This window comes from Balaenoptera physalus (genome assembly GCF_965194825.1).
Source record: "Balaenoptera physalus genome assembly, chromosome: 8".
NCBI lineage: Eukaryota > Metazoa > Chordata > Mammalia > Artiodactyla > Balaenopteridae > Balaenoptera > Balaenoptera physalus.
In genome coordinates, this window is record NC_138887.1 from 21,182,587 (window position 1) to 21,204,193 (window position 21,607).

The window sequence follows — 21,607 nt, forward strand, 5'->3', positions numbered from 1 at the left end:
CTTATTCCTGGACACACAAGAATACAACATGTCCCAGCCTCTTATGATTAATGGGGCCTGAAACTGAGTTCTGGCCAACTAACTGTAGGAGGAAGTGATAAATACACCTCCCGAGGCTGCCCCATAGCCTCTTACATGATCCTCTATTCTTTTGCTTGCACTTTATCTGCTAGCTGGTTAGAGAGGGCCCAGTTGGGGACTTCAAGGCCTTAGGGCATGGAGATCTACCAGGGAGAAGAAGCCTGGTTTCATGAGCCACTATGTGGAGGAGAGTTGCCCAGGAATCTGCGATCCAGGAACATATGCATTGAAAATCATATAAGTGAGAAACAGACTTTTATTGTGCTAAGCTTCTGAGACCCAGGGCATATTCGTTAATACGGCAGCCAGTAAGCCATGTTCATTCACACCTCATGGTGTGGATTTGTTTTTTGTTTGCTGTGTCATATACACTGTTTTTTTTCTTTTTTTTTAAATAATTTTTTTTAATCATTGTGTTCTGAAAAATTTATTAATTTTTTATTTTATTTATTTTTGGCTGCGTTGGGTCTTTGCTGCTGCACATGGGCTTTCTCTAGTTGCAGAGAACGGGGACTACTCTTTGTTGCGGTGTGCAGGCTTCTCATTGCAGTGGCTTCTCGTTGCGGAGCACAGGTTCTAGGTGCGCAGGCTTCAGTAGTTGTGGCTTGTGGGCTCTAGAGCGCAGGCTCAGTAGTTGTGGCGCACAGGCTTAGTTGTTCCGCGGCATGTGGGATCTTCCCAGACCAGGGCTCGAACCCATGTCCCTTGCATTGGCAGGTGGATTCTTAACCACTGTGCCACCAGTGAAGTCCCATATATTCTGTTTTCTGCTGATATCAAGTGGAACGTTGGATTACATGATATTGATTGTGGAATATCCACTTTGATTTTCACCTAATCTCTGGATAACACTATTTTCAAATAACCAGTGCTTTTCTCTCTCTCAGAAATATTCCTGTAACAGATCCTTATTATTGGTGAGTATTGACTCTCTCTTATTTTAGATAAAATCTCTTTTGATGACCTCTCAAGTCTTTTGTTGTTGTGGCGGTTCTAAGTGCTTCTTTAAAAGTGTCTTTTATAACTTTAACTAACTAGCTGCTTACATATTTCTCCAAACAAGTAGTGACATGAAATAAACACCAAAATATTTGGGGTAAAGGGGTATGATATTTGCAACTTAGTCTTAAATGGTTCAGAAACGCACATTCACCGATGCACACACATACACACATACACTCAGCAAATGGGGCAGAATGTTAATAGCAATGTGGGTAAGTGATATTCAATGTTCTGTATTCTACACTCGGAATTTTTATGTGCATTTGAAACTACTTCTAAACCAAACAAATTTTTTTTAGAAAAAAATGTTAGCATTATTAAAAATGTCAATACTTCTTATAGCTTTGTTTTTAAAATTTTCTCTGTGCAGTTTAAAACTCAGTATACAATATTTTTAATAACATGCTTTTTGAAATTTTGAAACAGGAGTTCTCTACAGACATAATTCTGTGTCCATGATTTTTATGCTTTGCCCTCAAGCAAAGTTCTGATATAGTCTATGCTGCTTCTCAATTACTCTGAATTCTATTTGAATGTAAAACAAAGAGAAGATGTGCATTACTGATACTATTTATTATTATATTGTCAGCATGAGGAAGGAATATTCTGATCTAGTGATAACTTTTGGTATCATGTTTTCTAGAAATAAGAAGAAAAAATTTCAAATATTAATCAACTGTAATTTATGGGAGGTTCACAAATTAAGTAGGGAACTTTGTTGCATTTTAATATAAATAATAGTACAACACATGACAAGGATTGATTAGTAGTCACGCTGGAGTTGCTTTATTCCAGACATCAAATAACAGCCTCCTTGGGTAGAAAGTATAACGATTCCCTATTCCATACTAGACTGAGCATCAGCCAACAAATTACTTATAAATAAACTAATATGTTTCTTGAACCACTGAAACAGAAGAACTATTAGCCAACCTAATCAAGAAAACAGCACCTATAAGACATGAGAATAATAGAGATATTCTTAGGTCAAGGGGAAAATGGAAGAAAAAAATTAGAGGATACTTGATTCAATTCTATTTAAATACATTTGAAAACATGAATAAAAGAGACAATTTTGTAGGCTATAATATAAATTATAAAAACCAAGTCCAGCCAAGACAGAAACTCTAAGAAGATGAGTTACTATGGAAGAAATTGAGAAAGTTGTAAAAGGTTATCCCTCCCCTTACCAAACCAAACCAAACCCACTAGAACTAGATAATTTCCAAGGTGTATTATATCATAACCTCAAGGAATAGATAACTTCAGTGTTACTTAAATCGTTTAGAGCAGAGAGAGAAGGAAAGCTACTGATTGCTTTTATGACACCAGCATAACTTTGAGCAAATCAAAACAAAACAAGATCCAAAAAAGAAAACTTGGGACCAATCTCATTTATTGATGTTGATGCAAAATTATATATAAACAAATAGAATCTAGGGACACCTTATAAGCATAATATAGTTTATTCCAGGAATGAAAGGATAGTTCAATAATAATAAAACTCTTAATGCGATTTATCACAGTGATAAATCAAAGGAGAAAATAATGATCATCTCCATAGATGCCTTTTTGGCTTTTGATAAAATTCATTACCCATTTTTGACAAAGATTCTTAATAAAATAGGAATTGAAGGGTACTTCCTTAACATGATAAATAAAAGTCAGTACTGTGTTTGTGTAAAATGAGACAGTTTTCATTTAAGCCAGGAATAAGACAGGAATTTCTATAATCCCCACTATTAATCAACAATGTTCAAGATATAACAGTCAAATGTATTAAATAAGACAAATCAGAGGTATGCAAATAGGAAGGGAGAAGGCAAAGTGACTGTAATTTGTAGGTGGTATGATTATATGCCCCCATATCCTATGAAACGAACTGAATAAAATATAAGAAACATTAAGATAACCCAGTAAAGTAGCTGGTGATAAAATTAATATTCAAGAATAAAACTCCATGGGGATAAGGAGATAAGTGACAAATACACAAAGGACATATTTATGTCAGCATTTATTGTTTTGTCACCCTCCAAAGGAATGTCAACTCCATGGGAAAAAGCATGTGCTTGATTTTGTTTATTGCTTTACCTCCAGTGCCAAAAAAATGCCTAGTACATAGTAGGCACTCAAGAAATGTTTGTTGAGTACCTCTCTGGTGACTCAGTGGTTAAGAATCAGCCTGCCAGTACAGGGGACATGGGTCTGAGCCCGGGTCCAGGAAGATTCCACATGCTGTGGAGCAACTAAGCCCCTGTGCCACAACTACTGGAGCCCACACGCCTAGAGCCCATGCTCTGCAACAAGAGAAGCCACCGCAATGAGAAGCCTGCGCACCGCAACAAAGAATAGCCCCCACTCTCTGCAACTAGAGAAAAGTCCACGGGCAGCAAAAAAGACCCAATGCAGCCAAAAAAAAAAAAAAATTAATTAATTAATAAAAAATAAAAACAAGAAATATTTGTTGAAATAAGGAATTGAATCTATAATATAGATTTACTCTCTTGTGCAGCTATATCACTTTTTAATAATAGATAAAAAATGAAAGCAACTAAAATATCCATTAGTTATGATTAAATAAGCTATTAAAAATAATGAGGTATATTTCTGAACTAATATATAAAGCCCTCTAAGATAAACTGTTAAGTTAAAAAAAGCAAGGCACTGGGCCATAACACAAGTCTCGACACATTTAAAAGGACTGAAATCACACAAAATACGTTCTCCTCCAAGGAAAAAATATTAGAAATCAACAGAAAAGTACTGGGAAATTCCACATGTTTGAAAAATAAACAACTCATTTCTAAGTAACCTATGGGTTAAAAAAGAAATCACAACAGAAATAAGAAGATATCTTGAGCTGAATAAAAAAGAAAACACACAATATAAAAATTTATGGAATTCAACTAATGAATTGCTTACAGTGAAATTTATAGCTTTAAATGCTTTTATTAGAGAGAACTAGAGTCATTACTCTAAGCTTTCACCTCAGGATGACAGAAAAGGCAACGTAAATCAAACACAAAATAAGTAGAGGAGAGGAAATTACAAAGATCAAAGTAGAAATAATTGAAATAGAAAACAGAAAAACAATGAAGCCAAAAGTTGGTTCTTAAAAAGGAATTTTATAAAATTTGTTAAAAACGTTATTCTAACAAATTTGACAATTTAGATGAATTGTAAAAATTCCTAGATATACATAAAATACCAAAACTGATTCAAGAAGAAACAGAAAATTAGAATAGACCTAAATCAAGAAAATAAATTTAATTAGTAACTAAAAATCATTCTATGAGTAAAAACCCAGCCTAGATGTCTTCATTGGTGAATTCTATCAAAACTTTTAAGGGGGAAATAATATCAATCTTACACAAACTCAGAAAATAGAGTGAGAGGGAGAGGTCAATATTATCCTGACAAAAAAGCCAGACAGACTACACGAAAAGAAAATTATAGAAAACCTCCGCCAACAGGTTCAAAAGTCTTAACAAAATATAAGCAAACAGAATCTAGCAACATACAAAAAGAATTATACACCATGACCAAGTGGGGTTATCCCAGGAATGCAAAAGTAGTTTAATATTTAAAAATCATGGAAAGCACTATATTAATGAAGGACAACACTACATGATCATCTCAATAGTTGCAGAAAAAAATTTGATGAAAGCCAAGACATATTGATTATTAAGATTCTCAACAATTTAAGAGTAGAAGGTTGGAATTTTCTCAACCTGATAAAAGGCATATGTTGGGCTGCACCCCGCAGGCCTACAAGGCCAGTGCTCGTCCAGCTTTATGACCTAAGAAACAGACTGGAGTCAGGAACAGAGACATCAGTGGTTTCACGGACGGGGGAGTGTACCCATCTGAAGCAAGGTTCTGGAGTGACACCCCACCGTGTGCGACGGGTGGTAGGCAGGATGCAGTGGGGTGGGGGGAAGGGGAGATTACCAGTTATAGGGGAATTGATGTCAGGTGGGCTCATTAGTTACCAGGGAAACCAGCAGAGGGGCACGCCCCTCACCACCCCTTTGATAAGAACAATCACCAGCTGGCGCCTGGGGCAAGTACATAGGAAGGTCAGTCATGTGTATAGGGTTTAGGTGAAGCAGGCACTGGTCGGGCAGCGGATGTCCAGAGAGCAAGAGAGCAGCCATCTTGAGTGGCCTGGACATACACTCCAACCCTACATACCCGGCACAACCCTTACAATCTTGGTCCGCCCTTCTTCTGAGATATCCCTGGGGTCATGTATGTAGGGGGCACCGCAACCAGATACCACAGATACAATACAGACCACAGCAGCCAGAGAGGATCAAGAGTAAGCCACCTAGTACGCTCAGAACAGTGGGCACATTTTGGAGCCAAGCGCTTAATGGGTCAACGTAAAGGGAGTCAGTAGCAGCAGTGCCCTGTCCAGTTACCAGGAAGGTAAGGCCACCCCTGGTTTTCAAACCCAGAGCCACCCCACACAGGGAGGGGTAGGCTCGGCTTTAAAACGAACATTCTGGTGGCTTAGCCAGGAGTCAGCAGTCACAGTAGAGGTCTGCCGCCCCATGTTATGTTGGGTGCCTTTAGGGGTGTACCCATTAGGTCTTTCCAAACAAAAGACAGTTAATCCCACTAGTTGGACTTGGGTGTCCAGAAGCCAGTCTATTCTATTCCACCCAACATAGCCCAGTGGTGCTCATGGGCGGCCAGTTGTACAGGAATGTTTACTGTCAGGGGTCCTTCTGATGTATGGGCATGTGGGACAGGAAGATGGTGTGTCTTTTCCCCCATTGCCACAGTCAGAATAGCCGGGTCAATTTTTCATGAAAGTCCAGAGCAGTACAACAATGGTATCTCGCTGTAGACCCAGCAATTAACACTCATTTCGCAGTGAGGCTAGTGTTGTTACTCAGTCCTGGAATCAATCTCCTTTGCTCAGGCTAGGGACAAAATGTAAGACATCTAATAGGCACAACACAGAGCAGATCATGACCATTAAGCAAAATACGAGCAGAAACCACATCTGAGGTAATACCACATTCGCCCGTGGTTTTTGTCCTGGTCTGCAATACAGTTCAAAACACTCAAGTTTTCAGTAATGCCACGTATACAATGGCCACCTAGTTTTACCCTGGATATCTGAACAACAGCTATTCCATTCTGACTTTCAAATGCATTCCCTTCCTCAATGGCCAAAGCCGATGTACAATGCCTATCTGAAAGACCACAAAACAGGCTACCCTGGTCGGTAAAATTTAAGTTAAACCACGTATAAGCCTTCGGACTTCCCCATACTTCAATATGGGCAGATTTTTCCATAATTTCCCCTTTCGATTGCAAATCTTTCAATAGCAGGTACTGATGAACAAAATATCTTTCCCTCGATGCTGGGTGCTAGCTCCTACCCCAGGTGCAGATCATGTCCCTAGGTGCCAGGCCTCCTTTGTATTCCCCTAGTCATTCGCGTTGGGGGAGAACTAATCAGATCCCGTGAAAAGGCTCAGAGGGATGTTAATGGGGAAACACTTAATAGGCTATACATTTTATCTCTTATACCCAACGGTCACACAAGCACTGAACATGTGCTTTTAGCAACAGACTTAAAGCAAGCAGTGTCACACTTCATGAGTAGTTATACTCTGAGACAACTTCACTAGATACTTTTCTTTCCATCCAGAACATCAGGGCAAAAGTATGGCTAGCACGATAACATTCATAAATACAGACCTCAATCAAAAGAACTAGAATTTAATATCCATTGAAACATAATATTGTTCTCTCTAAAATTAGCCCCATATCCACCAAACACAGCCAAATCGAGACTAATTTGTCTGCAAAACAAGTTTGGTCAATCGACCTTATAGGCTCCTCCAAAATGGCTGAGTGGGGCTCAGGAGCTCAGATTGAATTCCCAAAAGGTCTCTCAAGTCCAGGAAAGCCATGCCAAAGCCCTGCTATCAGGCTGTGCCTTGGTGGATTTTTCTCTTCTAGAAGTCCCCAGAATATTGAGATTCCTGCACATGTCAGGAGACAGTCTTTTCCATTTTCCTGATAAGGCTGCTCAGAACCCAGGAGTCTCCAATTTCTGAAGGGACCAGGCAGAGAGAAAAGGAAAATACTTCAATTCTACCCACAGGTGTAGTTTACCAAACTGCTATAAATCATAACCAACTTAAGGGGAAGGGCTTCCCTATATCTGGAAAACACAGATCAAAACCAGTAACATTCCAGACAAAACCCATAAAAATTATAACCATATACACCAGTTCATTCAGTAACCAATCCTTTTTTTTAACTTTTCATGAAGCCATCAGGTCTTCCATTAGGATTCTTTAAGTTCTTACCCAGTTCAGCAGTATAATCTGAAATTTACCACGGACCTGTTATTGTCAAAAGGTCCTTCCAATGAATCTTCTTGAAGATGAGGCACTTTTGCAAAAGCACCAGAGTAAAACAATAACTGTCTATAAAAGACAAAAGACTTAAAAAGACACCTGATTAAGCACCTGATTACAATGTACTCAATAAAGAAACTTGTTTACAATAAATAACTAGAATTGTGACTGATTATAATCTTAACCTGTAAAAACCTTAATCTCTTGCAAAAACCAAGAAGCAAGTAACTGTGCATTTCTGATTGGAAAACTTCATGCATTAGTCTTCCTCTCCTAAGCAGGTAAAGGTAGGTAAACTGAGACCTGCTCAGCAATTAATGTTCCGATATTTTATCCTATTTGAAACGACCCTTGAATTCTCTTCTTTCAACTTTAGTTTCAAGTTACCAAAATCTGGAAAGACTATTTTAGATAGATATTCCCAAAACGTAATTATTTCTATAGAGAGAAATAATGTTAACTAAAAGCTCTTTTTTCTCCTTTACTCTTAGAGATCACAGATTAAAGTTCCAGAGAGGCCAGCCTGATCATTTGCATCTCAAAGGCACCAGAGAAACACAAAAGAGAAATTCCTTCTAGAAAGCTAGCTTAACCAATTACAAAAGGCTCACTTTGATACAAAAGCAGAGGCATTAGAAGCCACTGTTCTCTAGATCTCTTGGCAGCCCCCATTCATCAAGGACAGTCACCATAGGCCCCCATATACTAGTAGATAACCACCCCAGGATTTCCCCAAGTTTTGGGCTCACCCCTGGAACTTTGGGGCCCCGCATGTTAGTGGACGGCCACCTCAGGACTACTCCCGTAACTTTCCATTCCCCATTCTGTATTTCCCTACATCTCAGCGCTCACGGGAGTTTCCTCAGTCTCCTGGCTGGCTCCGCCAATTGTTGGGCTGTACCCTGCAAGCCTACAAGGCCTGTGCTTGCCCAGCTTTAAGACTGAAGAAAGAACCCGGAGTCTGCAAAAGAGACATCAATGGTTTAATGAATGGGGGAGCTTACACTCTGAAGCAGGGTCCTGAAGCAACACCTCACGGTCTTCTCCACTCACAGGGTCGGGGCGGGGGGGAAGGGGATGTTACCATTTATAGGGGAATTGATGTCAGGTGGGCTCATTAGTTACCAGGGAAACCAGCAGAGGGGCACGCCCCTCACCACCCCTTTGATAAGAACAATCACCAGCTGGCGCCTGGGGCAAGTACATAGGAAGGTCAGTCATGTGTGTAGGGTTTAGGTGAAGCAGGCACTGGTCGGGCAGGGGATGTCCAGAGAGCAAGAGAGCAGACATTTTGAGTGGCTTGATCATACAGCATATAAAAATTACATCAAAAAAATCATACTTAATGGTTAAAGGCTAATACCTTTCCACTAAAATTGGCAATAAGGCAAGGGTGTCCCCTCATAATTATTTCTATTTGACATCATACTGGAGGTTCCAGCTAGTGTAATAAAGCACGGAAAAGGAATCAAAGACATACAGCTTGGAAAGAAAGAAATAAAGCTTTACTACTAGATGACATAATAGTCTATGTAGAAAATCTGATGGAATTTACAAAAAAAGAAAAAGCCCCCAGAACTGAGTGTAACAGGGTTACAGTGTACAAGATCAAAACCAAAAATCATATGTATTTCTATATATTAGCAATAAACAATCTGAAAATGACAATCTGATAATGGACAATGTTCCATTCACATTCACAATAATATCAAGAAGAATAAAATAGCTAGAAATAAGTTTAACAGAAGAAGTACAAGATCTCTACATTAAGAACTACAAACCATTGCTGAGAGAAATTAGAGATTCAAAATATATTTGCAAATCATTTATCTTCTAAAAGACTTGTAATCAGAATGTAAAAAGGACTTTTACAACTTAATAAGAAGACAACAAACAGCTTAATAAATATATAAATGGGCAAAATATTGAGTAGGCATGTCACCAAAGAAGATAATTAATGCTAATAAACATATGAATACATGCCATGGTAAACACATGAAAAAATTAGAGAAATGTGAATTAAAACCACAAAACGGCATCATTATACAGGCACTAAAATGGCTATAATCAAAACGACTAGCTATACCAAGTATGGGCAACAATGGGCAGAAACTGGAAACCTCACACATTGCTAGTGGGAATGTAAAATAGTATAGCCATTTTGGAAAACATTCTAGCTACTTCTGAACAATTTAAATATGCACTTGTCATATAACCCAACTGGACCACTCCACTCCTACCACTCCACTCCTATCTACTCAAGAAAAGTGAAAATGCATGCACACACAAACACTTATATCCAAATGTTCACAGCAATGTTATTTATAAATGCCAAAACCTGGAAACAACTCAAATGTCCATATACTGGTAAACGGATTAAAAAAAAAAAAAAATGTGGTACCCATACAATGGAATACTACTCAGCAATAAAACGAAACAAACTACTCATACATGCACCTACATGGGTAGATCTCAAGACCATTATGTTAAGTAGATCTCAATGGCATTATGTTAAGTAAAAGACTATATACTGTATGATTCCATTTACAAAAATTTCTAGAAAGGCAAAACTATCCAGAAAGCATATTAGTGATTATCTGGGGGCTAAAGGAAGGGGGATGATGGATGTTCTAAGGATTATGGTGATTGCTGCATAACTATATCATTTTAGCAAAACTGATTGAAGTATATACTTATAATTAGTGAATTCTATGGTATGTAAATAATACCACAATGATGTTTCTTAAAGAATCAAACACACCCTAATAACCAAGATATTCAGAGCAAGACGTGTATGTATAATATCATTCCATTTATGTTAAACATACTACATATATTCATATACATGTTAATTAAGGCTACAAAATTTCTAGAAGTGTGTGTATCCAACAATATGTTTGCCTCTAGGAAAAGGACTGAAATCCTGGGAAAGGAGAGATAATTACTTTACATTGTATACCTTCTGACACTATTTGTTTGAAAAAATTAAACCACATAATCACCTTATAAATAAAAAAATCCTAGTAAATAATTTAAAACAACCATAATCCAGACACAAAGACCCAGGTGTATGAATTTGCTCTTGAAGATTTACGCTTATCTGAGTGAGGCCATAAGCACTTATGAGTAGCCTATAATAAGATAATCAAGGTGAATTTCATCACAAAAATATGGTGTTAGTTCCTATTAATTTCAGAGAGCTGACTACAAATTGTGGGAATCCGGGAAAACATAAGAGGATTTGACTAGAAATACTTTTAAGCATTACAGGGTATTACATTCTGCAATTCTACACTAGCCACAATATACAAACAAATTCCTTGTCCGCAAACACAAACAAAATGCAAACAAAACTTTGAATACTCGATTTCTATATCTGTCTGCAAAAATACTGAATCACTATGCTGTACACCTGAAATTAACACAATATTGTAAATCAACTATACCTCAATAAAAACAAACAAACAAACAAACAAACAACAAAAAAAACTTTGAATACTTGGGGATTAAATGGGGGTGGGAGAGAGTAGAGGGAAAAGGAGCAAGAACGGGGTAGTCTAGCTGATAGCAGGCAAACAGAAATGTTTTCAGAAAAGGTACAAATGGCAATAACATAAATACATATTTTATATATATATATATATATATATGAAAAAAGGATTTCAGAATATTTTTTTCTGCTACATCATGCCTTTAAAAAAGGTATTATATATAAAAAGTGCCCAAACTTGTTTCTATGAATCACACAGTGGATACTGCAAAGTGATTTTCAGTTATACCATTTAACATCAAGAACCTGTTCCAAAGATTTGATTTTCAATTGCACATTAAGAAGATATGGCTATTTAATTAAGGATATTTGTTTTAATCTTAAGCAACCGGTGAAATTAAAATACACTGTCAATATTTAATTATCAAGATTCAAGCGCTATTTTGTAATAATGCTTTAAGGTCACATTTAAGACTTCTGCTATCATATTAATTTCTTTTTTTTAAGAAAGGAACATAGTACTTGGTATAGAGTTGCTCATAAATGCTTAGTATTTGGTGTCCATTTTCACACAAAAATCAATAATGTAAATACTTCCCTGAAGGGAAAACACCTGCAGAGAGGGCCAAATACATCACAAAAGGTGCTTCTTTCAGCTTTGACTGCTTTCACTTGCATTTCAAACTGACAGGGCTTTCACCCTGTTTTTAGTTCTTTGAATAGACAGTCACATATGTTTGCCACACGTGTGCTCTTCACGCACAAGTTCCTCACAGTACTGACCCATCCCTGCTGTAGCTTTGGTGCTAATCTACACTCAGTAGACATTTAATGAGCTCCTATGTGGCCCATTATACTAAGAACATTCCATCAGGTTAGGTAGGATTATCATCCCAATATAACAGATGAGACATATGAAGCTCACGGACTAAGTGTCTTAAGTCCCCAAATCGGTAAGTAGAAAACCAGGACTTAGCCTGAGCCCTTTCATTTATACCCTGTTTTCAAGTATCCTCTCTATCTGTGACCCTTCCCTCCTTTCTCTCCCTAGTTTCACTGATAACCAAGAGCAGAGTAGCAAAGAAATGAAGCAGGTAGCCTCTGCTTAGCCCCATTCCCTTCCCCACAGAGCAGGTGGAAGGGAAGAAACACCTCCGGGGCTCAGAGCTCCTACCACAGTCCTCACCGCTCCCAGTTCCATACTTCACCTGGAACACCCAGCCCAGAAGTTCAGCCCCAAGCCTGTTCCATAGCTTTCTTCCCAGGGCACAGAAGGCACTATGGGTAACTATTCATGGAGCATCCCTGTAGTGATAGAAGAAGTGTCCTGAGCAACCCTATTTACAACTCTGAAATGATTTTTCTACGGGGACACAGCTCCCATTGGTCCTTATGGGGATTATCAAGACTGTACTTGAGCTTGGAAGGAGTTGAACCAGCTTCCACATGCTAGCCTGCAATCTTATGCACAATTCAGAGTATGACTTCCTTGGGAAAAATCAGGTTTCTTAATTAAGTCAATGGAAACCAGTTTGAACCCTCCACAACTGAAACATTAATGAACTTTTGGAATACAACCCACTCATACTCGGGAATTCAACCTTTACCCTCTCAGTTCACAGCTACATATATATATATATATTTTTTTTTTAATTTATATATATATATTTTTTTTCCTCTTTGGCTGTGTCGCATGGCTTGCGGGATCTTAGTTCCCCAAACAGGGATTGAAACCACACCCCCAGCAGTGAAAGCTCGGAGTCCTAACCACTGGACCTCCAGGGAATTCCCCACAGCAATATATATTTGTAAGACTGAAAACACTATTTTTATTGTGCTTAATATAATATAGGAAAAGATACATTCTCAAAATTAAAAAGCACATCTTCCTGGACTCATGTTTTTCTTTCTTACTTACTCTTTTACCTTCATTTTTTAAAGTATGATTTCACTTGTGGTTGCCAACGGGGAGGGGAGGTGGGGAAGGGTTGGATTGGGAGTTTGGGATTAGCAGACACAAACTACTATATATAGAATGGATAAACAACAAGGTCCCACTGTATAGCACAGGGAACTATAGTCAATATCCTGTGATAAACCATAATGGAAAAGAATGTGAAAAAGAATATATACACACACACACACACACACACACACACACACACATATCTGAATCACTTTGCTGTACAGCAGAAATCAATGCAACATTTGTAAATCAACTATACTCAATAAAGTTAAAAAAATAAAAATAAAAAATTTAAAAGTGCCATTTCATTCAACTCCAGAGAAACTTCCATTTTTTCGATATTATTGTAAAGGTTCTACTGTTTCACCTGCATACTGATTGCTGAGCCAGCGTTTATCTTACCTCCTCGATGGATAATCAAAGAAGTCTCGCTTCCAATGGGACAGTCCTTAAGTATATCCACTACTTCCGTATGGCTCAGGTTCTGTACATTCTGCTGGTTGATCTCAACAATGAGGTCGCCTTCACACAGGCCAGGGCATCCCTGAATGTCAAGTATTTGTTTCACCCGCTGTCCTGTAGGACTGTCTGCAATGGTGAAGCCAAAGCCCTGGGCACCTTTCACAATGGTTAAGGTCATAAGTTCAGCTTGGGTGGCCCCAGATGAAGCCATAGATACATTGTCGTCATGGACAGGTGGTGGATACGTGCTATCTAGCTGACCATCAGCTGGCATTGAGTGCAAAGTATGAGGCGGCCGATCTGTTATATCTGGAACCGACTGTGAGGTCCGAGAAATGTATTCCAAATATGTTTCATAGTTATGTCTTCCATTGACCATCACTGGAGGTGGCCTCTCCATTATTGCAAGGGGTGGCACCATGCTGTTAGCAGGATCTTCAGGATCAAAGGGCAAAGGGTAGCCACGACACAACACTAAGTTGACACTCTGACCAATAGGAACAGACTGGAAAAGTTTGACTACATCTGCATGAGTGTGTCCAAGGACACAAACTTCATTAATATAGACAATGACATCACCTGCAAGGGAAAAAAAGAAAGAGATTGACAACATGAGGTAAGTTCAATTAACGTTGACATAGAGAAATGGAATTATTTATGAGACTAGTGAAAGACGTGCTCTGTTTCTCAGTAAGCAGTGAGAAGATCAATTAGAATAGTATTTAAATTCCCTGTAGGTGACTCAAGGTTACAACAGGTCTGCCAACAAATATAGTGATTACATGCTGAAAAAAAATGCTATTTGGTTACTCCTGAAGTTCAGAAAAAACTTCATATTCAGAAAGAAAAGTTTAGAAGAATTTGTACCTTGAAGAAGCACACATTCTATGCTTCTTTTTCATCTTCAGGGCAATTCAGTTAATAGAATTTTCAAATTATTGAGAAGTGGTGGTCATAAGTTTTGGATGAAGAACAAAGGCAAGTATATGGGTTTTTTGCTCTCACTTGTCTGAGTCAACTGTCTTTTTTTTTCCTTTTTATGGAAGAGAAAAATATTTTGCCCATTTTATTTTCTCTCTCTATAGCAAAGTGGAATTGGAAAGGTTCCATGTATACACAAGTAAAGATCAAGAGGACAGATTTGGGGATCAGGGATCTGGGTCCATATCCTGGCTCTACTACTTAGCAGATCTGTGTGACTGGGCAAGTGACTTACCTGCTTTGAGCCACAGTTCCTCATTTGTAAAGCTGCTGTGAGGGTGAAATGAGATGGTGCAGGAAAAGGGCTTGGCACAATGCCTGACATATGGTGAGTGCTCAATAAACGTGGACCATTATCAATATTATTGTTGCTAAAATAGGAGGAAGGGGATGTGAGACCCTGGCTTTCAAACAGGAAGCTGCCAAAGACTCATCCTCTCATCTTAGATAAAGTGATATTTCTGCAGATCTTTTCAAAAAAGGCATTTGTCCTTTCTCCCCAATGAATTTAATCACAGAGTTACAGAAGCCCACTGATCAGAAGTTAACTTTATGTTATTAAAAATGTCCTGAAGGCAAATTGTTCATTATAAAATATATCCAGAAAAACAGTATTTCCTTCTTAAAATGCAGGGAAAACATGTTTGTTTGAGATATTGTTTACAAAATTCAATTATGTATGAATAACAGTTTTATTTTTGGAGCACTGCTCTATCATGGATTGATATTTTTATCCTCAAAATCCGTAATATTTGAGAATTGAACTTGCAAATTGAGATTGTGCCTGACTATGCTGAAGAGTATCTGAGATTAAAAGACATGTTTTCACAGATTGTCAAATGAGTAATTCAACAGATATCAGTCTATCAGGATAATTCTGAAATGGTTAGTGTAAATGGCTAGGGATTTCATTCTGAGACATCATTGCCCATCAAAATTGCAAATATCAAAAATGAAAAACAGAGTTGAATTTTCAGAGTTAAACAGTCTTCTGGCTTCTCTTAGTTTTCTGATACAAAATGATTTCTCCACTAAATATACTTTAAAAATAAATAATTCTATGAATAGAACATTGCTGAGTAAAATGCCCTTAACTACATACACTCAGCTAACACTCTTCCCAAATGCTAGAGAACAGCTTGAAAGTGTTAAAGATATAGACAGAAAAGCAAAAACAAACAAAACAAAACAAAACAAAACAAAATAACATTTTCAGTGATCCAGGTTAGGTCTCATTCTGGAAAATGTCACAGACTATGTGATTGGTCAGATGGAACTTCACTCTTCAATTACGTCTGTCAGAGAGGGTGCTGGTGTAATGGCTGGGACACTGGGCCATGACTCAGGACTGAACTGGGATGGGCATCCACTCTCTGCTACTGTGACTTCTCAACAGACTGTGGCAGTTGGGAATGCTTTGGCATCATTTTTAACTGGTTAAGGTCATGCCAGAGTCCCAGAGAAGTATCTGATCCAGACAAACTTTTTTCTTCTCCTCCTTGCCCCTTCTATTTTTAAAGTTACTATATATATTTATACACTGAAAGGTTGAAAGACTATAAATACTTGGGTACTACCATCCAGCTTAATGATTAGAACGTTGCTTATATCAGTTGAAGCCCCCTGGGTAGCACCCTCTCCCACTTGCCTTCCTTTACTGCCCTTTCCAAAGGTAACCAGTGTCCTGCATTTGAGGTTTGTTAGTTACACGTACTTTACATTTTTATGACATATCTAGGTACACATAAACAAAAATCCTACATAGTTTAACCACTAAATAATATCCTTCAAAATATGTTTTTGCATATTTTAAACCTTTTGTAAATGGTATACATATTAATCTTCTGTAATATCTCTCAAAATGTATTTATGATACTTATCTCTTTTGATACATTTACCTCTAGTTCATTAATTTTCATTGCAATATAATATCTATTGGATGACTACATCGTTATTTATTAATATTTATCCATTCTTTTGTTAATGGACACTGGGGTTCTTGTGAATTTTGGGCTATTAAAGATAACTCTGCTATGAACCTCTTTCTATGGCCCTCATGCACATATGGGAGAGTTTTTGTGAGGTATCTACCTTGGGGTAGAATTGCTGGACACAGGCCACTTGTGTCTTCAACTTTGATAGAAACGGGAAATGGCTGACAAAATAGGTCAAATCGGTTTACACTCCCCTCGGTATAGTATCAGAATTTTCATTGCTCCCCATCTGACACAACGCTTGCCATTCTCAGACTTTTAATTTTCAGTAATCTAATGGGTGTGATCATGGTTTTAATTTGCATTTCCCACATTGCTAGTGAAGGTAAGCATCTTTTCATATGTTTATTGGCCATTTGGGTTTTCTCTTTAGTACCTCTCCTTTCTCCGTTTTTCCTATTAGGTTAGTCTTCTGTTTTTAAACACACTGACTATTTTTCTGCCACCTCCATTCTTGATCCAACATCCTCTGTAGGTTTGGGAGGCTGCAAGGTATAGTAGACATTACATGGAATAGGGAACCAAATGTCTTTGGACTGATTCCCAGCTCCATCACTTACTAGCTGTGTGACTTTCAAAACTAACTTAAATCCTCTGTGACTCAGATTCTTCAGAAGTAATGAGGAACAATAATAATAGCAACTTAGTATGCTACAGGAAATAGCAAATGAGATCATACAGGTGAAAATGTCTGTAAGCTGTAAATTGTTATGCAAAGGATAATTGCTATTTCAGTAATTATTATCTGTCCTTGGTTATATCCATCTATAAAATCAGGACAGTCCCACCAAGATATTCCCACCACAATCATAATTAAGGATGAATATGAGTTCCTGAGTGGGCAAGTAAAAGGCAGGAAAGTAACAAATGCCATTTTCCCCTACAGCTCTCCCTAACTTTAATTACAGCTAACAAACTCCCCAGCCCCAAGCATGCTTTATTCTTCCTTCTGTTATGCCAGAAATTCATAGGAAAAAAGAACTAAGGGTAATGTTCAAAGCTCTCACGGTTCCCTGCCAGGTCTAAAGAGTAGTTATTTGAATTACAGTGATTAATATTATCTATTTTAGTGAGTTTTAATGTGATCTTGCTATTTAGAAACAGAATGAGAACTATTTGTGGTTCTTAGTAAGACTGCCTTCTAAAATTTATGGATATTTTCCAATCAGAGCAATTTTTCAAGTTATCAAGCAAGCAAGTGATAAAGGACCCTGCAATAATACCTTTGTGGAGCTACTCAGAAGGTTTCTGAATGTAAAAGATGAGGGGCCAGTTATCACAGGACAGAACTATCTAACAACTTGACGCTACTTAACTGCTCACTTTAAAAGTAAATGGATGCCTAGGGCTTCCCTGGTGGCGCAGTGGTTAAGAATCCACCTACCAATTCAGGGGACACGGGTTCGATCCCTGGCCCAGGAAGATCCCACATGCTGCGGAGCAACTAAGCCCGTGTGCCACAACTACTGAGCCTGTGCTCTAGAGCCCACGCTCTGCAACAAGAGAAGCCATGACAATGAGAAGCCTGTGCACCACAACGAAGAGTAGCCCCTGCTCGCTGCAACTAGAGAAAGCCCGTGCGCAGCAACGAAGACCCAACGCAGCCAAAAATTTTTTTAAAAAACAAATAAATAAATTTATTTAAAAAAAAAAAAGGAAATGGATGCCTGGACACTGTGTTATGCCAAAACTATTGTAGATGGAGACGTAAGCAAACATTTGCTTATTCAGAGGGAGAACTCATTGGGTAGGATATTTATAGACCATGCTGTATGAATGTCATTTACATGTTGTGAAGTAAAAATATGAGCCACCTGGTATGTGCCTTCTGATGGCGCCATGCCAAGTCCTGAGACAGACGGGGCTTACGAGCACAGAAACGGACGTCATGGGGAAAACCGGCTCTAGGTCTAATCCTGTTGGCCTACTTAAACAGGAGAATTGAAAAAGAGTCACTTGATCTCTCTCTCAATTTATTCTTTTATAAAATGAGAATTAAAATATCTCCTCCATTTCCTCTTTCACAGGGCTACTGTGAGAATGAGACCATGCTTATGAAAACACTTTTAATTTTACCAAAGAAAGGTTCTCCATAAAAATAAGATGCTGCATTTCTTTTGAGAGCCTAGCACACGTTTTCATTGCCATATTGCCTGCAAGGTTACATTGTTTCCTATATGGCCATTCACTTTAGGACATATTGAGGCCAGATGGTTTTAGGGCTATTGCCTTCAGGTCTATTGGTCAAATTTGGTGTGACTGATGAGCTTGGTGTCCCCAACAGGGCTGATCTCATAATGACCTGATTCCCAATTATGGGATTTCAAAGTGCAAGTGAAGAGAGTGAGGCTGATGAAGCAGGAAGTGTAAACTGCTGGCCTGTAGGAGAAAATGTTCTAAGGTAATTGGTTTCTTTCTTAGTCGTGGAAATCAAAATACAATATTGGATACCTCTTGGGTACTTCATCATTTTGGATAAAATAGAGCACTCTTCAGTAAAGCACTGATTGCTTAAAATGGAGTTATTTTTATACCTCTTTCCTCTGCTCCCACCTTCTTCGAGTCACTGTGGCTACAGAATCTCCCTTTTCAGCTGCTCTCACTTACCACCTGCTGTCTACCTTCCTTAAGCACCACCTTGGACCAGACTAGAATAACTCACTTCACACTCCATTCTCATCCTACTGTCTCCTCTATTAACTTCAAACTACTCAATCTTCAGACCTACTGCTTAACACTCCTACCACTAGCCTTTCCAACTCATTTTTGTATTCACCCCCCCAATAAGTTACCTTTCTTGGGAAGCTGGTATCCTTACTGTTCATAATTCATAACTTGATAACGTGCCTTTTTATTTGAATCCTGCTGTTCCTCTACCCTCAAGTGCACTTCTTTTCTATGTATAAATTCATTCCAGATAATTCATTTCCTTCCTGACCTCTTCAAAGATATCTTCCATTATTCCTACACAGATTGCTCCTGTCTCATGTTTGTGACTACAAACTCACCTCAAACTTTATTCCTTTGTGAGAGTTTTCTACCTGTTTCAAGTTTTTTCCGTAAAATATACAGAGTATCGTTACAATGCTGAGAACTTTTTAGGTATTTAGGATAAATTCTCATTAAATAAAGGATAGAAAGACTTAGGAAAAGAAAAACTGGATTGGATTTCACAGCTAAATTCACTGCTGTAAGTGTTTCTACCTTGTTTTTGCCAAGTCATATAGATTTTTGTTAAAAGAAAAAAAAAAAATTCTCACTGACTACTCCCATCCCACCAATTACATGTATTTTACATTGAAAACTTACTATTTTTTGAGTTTCCTCTCCAGCTAATACAATTTGACTGCCCTTTCTTCTTTCTGAAGCTTGTGTTAGTGTTTTTTATAATAACAATATACGATTTTCTTATAACAGGCAATTTTATTATAATATTGAATATGCATTTTCCCTCTATTCTATAACCCCCAAAAACATAATAAATTTTGACATGTATTTTTGGGCATGTGCCACTCACCACTTCAAATAAATTGAAAATAACTGTTCTTGATAAAATGTGTTCCCCAAAGTGAAGCACTGTGGTATGTCAGATAGACAAATAAAATTAAAGCTGGGTCTCCTTGGGTTGTTCTTTGAGAAAGTCATTCACCAGTTTCATCATCTACAAAATGGGCTAACAATAGCTGTTCTATGTACCTTATAGGAAAGAGAATGATTTTCATCATTCTGTGAAAATGTTCAGCTATTATGATATTACATATATAAATATACATATTAAAAATTTTTAACAAACGACTGATAAAGATTGGAAAGTAAGAATATCCTAAGAAGGAGAAAGAATAAGTAGTTCAGTTTTTTAAAAAAGAAACTGCTGAATTTTATTAAATTATTTGGCAGTTTGCTTGCAGAAATTTGAGAGGACAGATAATGTTCATCCTTGTAGCTGAATACACTGTTTCCCAACAAGGAAGACTAGTGCCTCATGAAAGTATCCTTAAATTCCTCATTCCCTTCTGGAATAGAAGTACAGTGTGGTTAGGGTGGAGGGATCAGAAGGACAGAGCACGGGTGACTGTGTGGCAAGGGCTGTCCGGGTGCGTGGATGGAACGTAGAACATCCACACGTGAGGGTCTTGGCATATTCTCAACGATGTCACAAAGTGAGAAAGGTCTGATGATAAGTATCCCCCAGATAAATGGGCTGTTGCCTTGCTTTCTCAGTTCTCCTGATGAACTTGTTACAGGGTTCAATGCTTCTTATTGCCCCCAAGTTTTTCTTTATGACTAAATCTAATTTCTTTTGCTAAAAATCACTATTTCCTCAATTTCCATTCTCATAAAAGTGGAAGCATCCGTCTTTTGGAATAATTTAAAGCGGTTTCTAAAATTCCCAAATGGTCTCTTCAGAGTGCAAGTTATAAAAACAGCCATTAATTGGAGAAGATTCCATCTTGGAGGTTCTGGAACTTACCATCATTCTATTGACTTTAAACATCTGTCTTGCAAAGAGCATTATTGCAGACACCAACAAATTTTGCAGAAATGCAAAAACAAATACTTAGGTTATGGAAGGTATAGGAGGCAGGACAAAAGCCTTCATCAGGAGAATTTTAGTTTGTTAATTCTTATGTGCTACATTATAAATGACATTGTGAATGAAAATGAGGTGAATTGATCCGTAGCACTAAAATAAGATGTTTTAATCCTCTTTCTTTCTTTCTTTCTTTTTTTTTTTTTTTTACATTATAAAACCAAGTGTGGCATAATGGAGAGAGCACTGATTTAGGAGTCAGAAGGTTTATGTTTATGGCAGAAGGTTTATGCCACGTATGACAATAATTAGTGGTGTCAATCTCTGGTCTTATCCCTCATTTGTTTATTAATTTATTCAGCAAAGATTTACTACCATGAGTCAGGCACCATGGCATAAAGAGAGAAGATTGAACCAGATGACTTCTAAGACATTTTCTTCACTCTGAAATTCTAACACTAAGGTCCTTGGATTCTACCTCTTAGCTATGTCTGCAATTGTTCCACCACCCTAGGTTGGGAACTTACCCATTGTATGAACTCCTGCAACAGTTCCTTAGCTGGTCTTCCTGATGTCATAGCAGGAAAGACTAGGGAAGGAGGAGAGGGAAGCCTAGCTCATGGAATGACTCAGTGAGTCTGTGGGATTATGGGGTTACCTAATCTCACTCCATATTGACTAGGATTACATGAAGTTGCTAATAAGCCCCCTCTT

At 37.9% G+C, this 21,607-nt stretch overlaps 1 protein-coding gene across 7 annotated transcripts in view; it reads right to left on the reverse strand.

Annotated features, from left to right (window-relative positions):
• The window catches only part of MAGI2 (membrane associated guanylate kinase, WW and PDZ domain containing 2), a 1,336,469-nt gene that overhangs the window by 214,708 nt on the left and 1,100,154 nt on the right, over positions 1-21,607 (reverse strand). For all 7 annotated transcript variants that reach the window (XM_082473412.1, XM_082473411.1, XM_082473409.1 and 4 more), the window contains one exon: positions 13,328-13,966. In XM_082473412.1, coding sequence (XP_082329538.1) covers positions 13,328-13,966 — 639 coding nt within the window. The remainder of the gene's footprint in view (positions 1-13,327; positions 13,967-21,607) is intronic.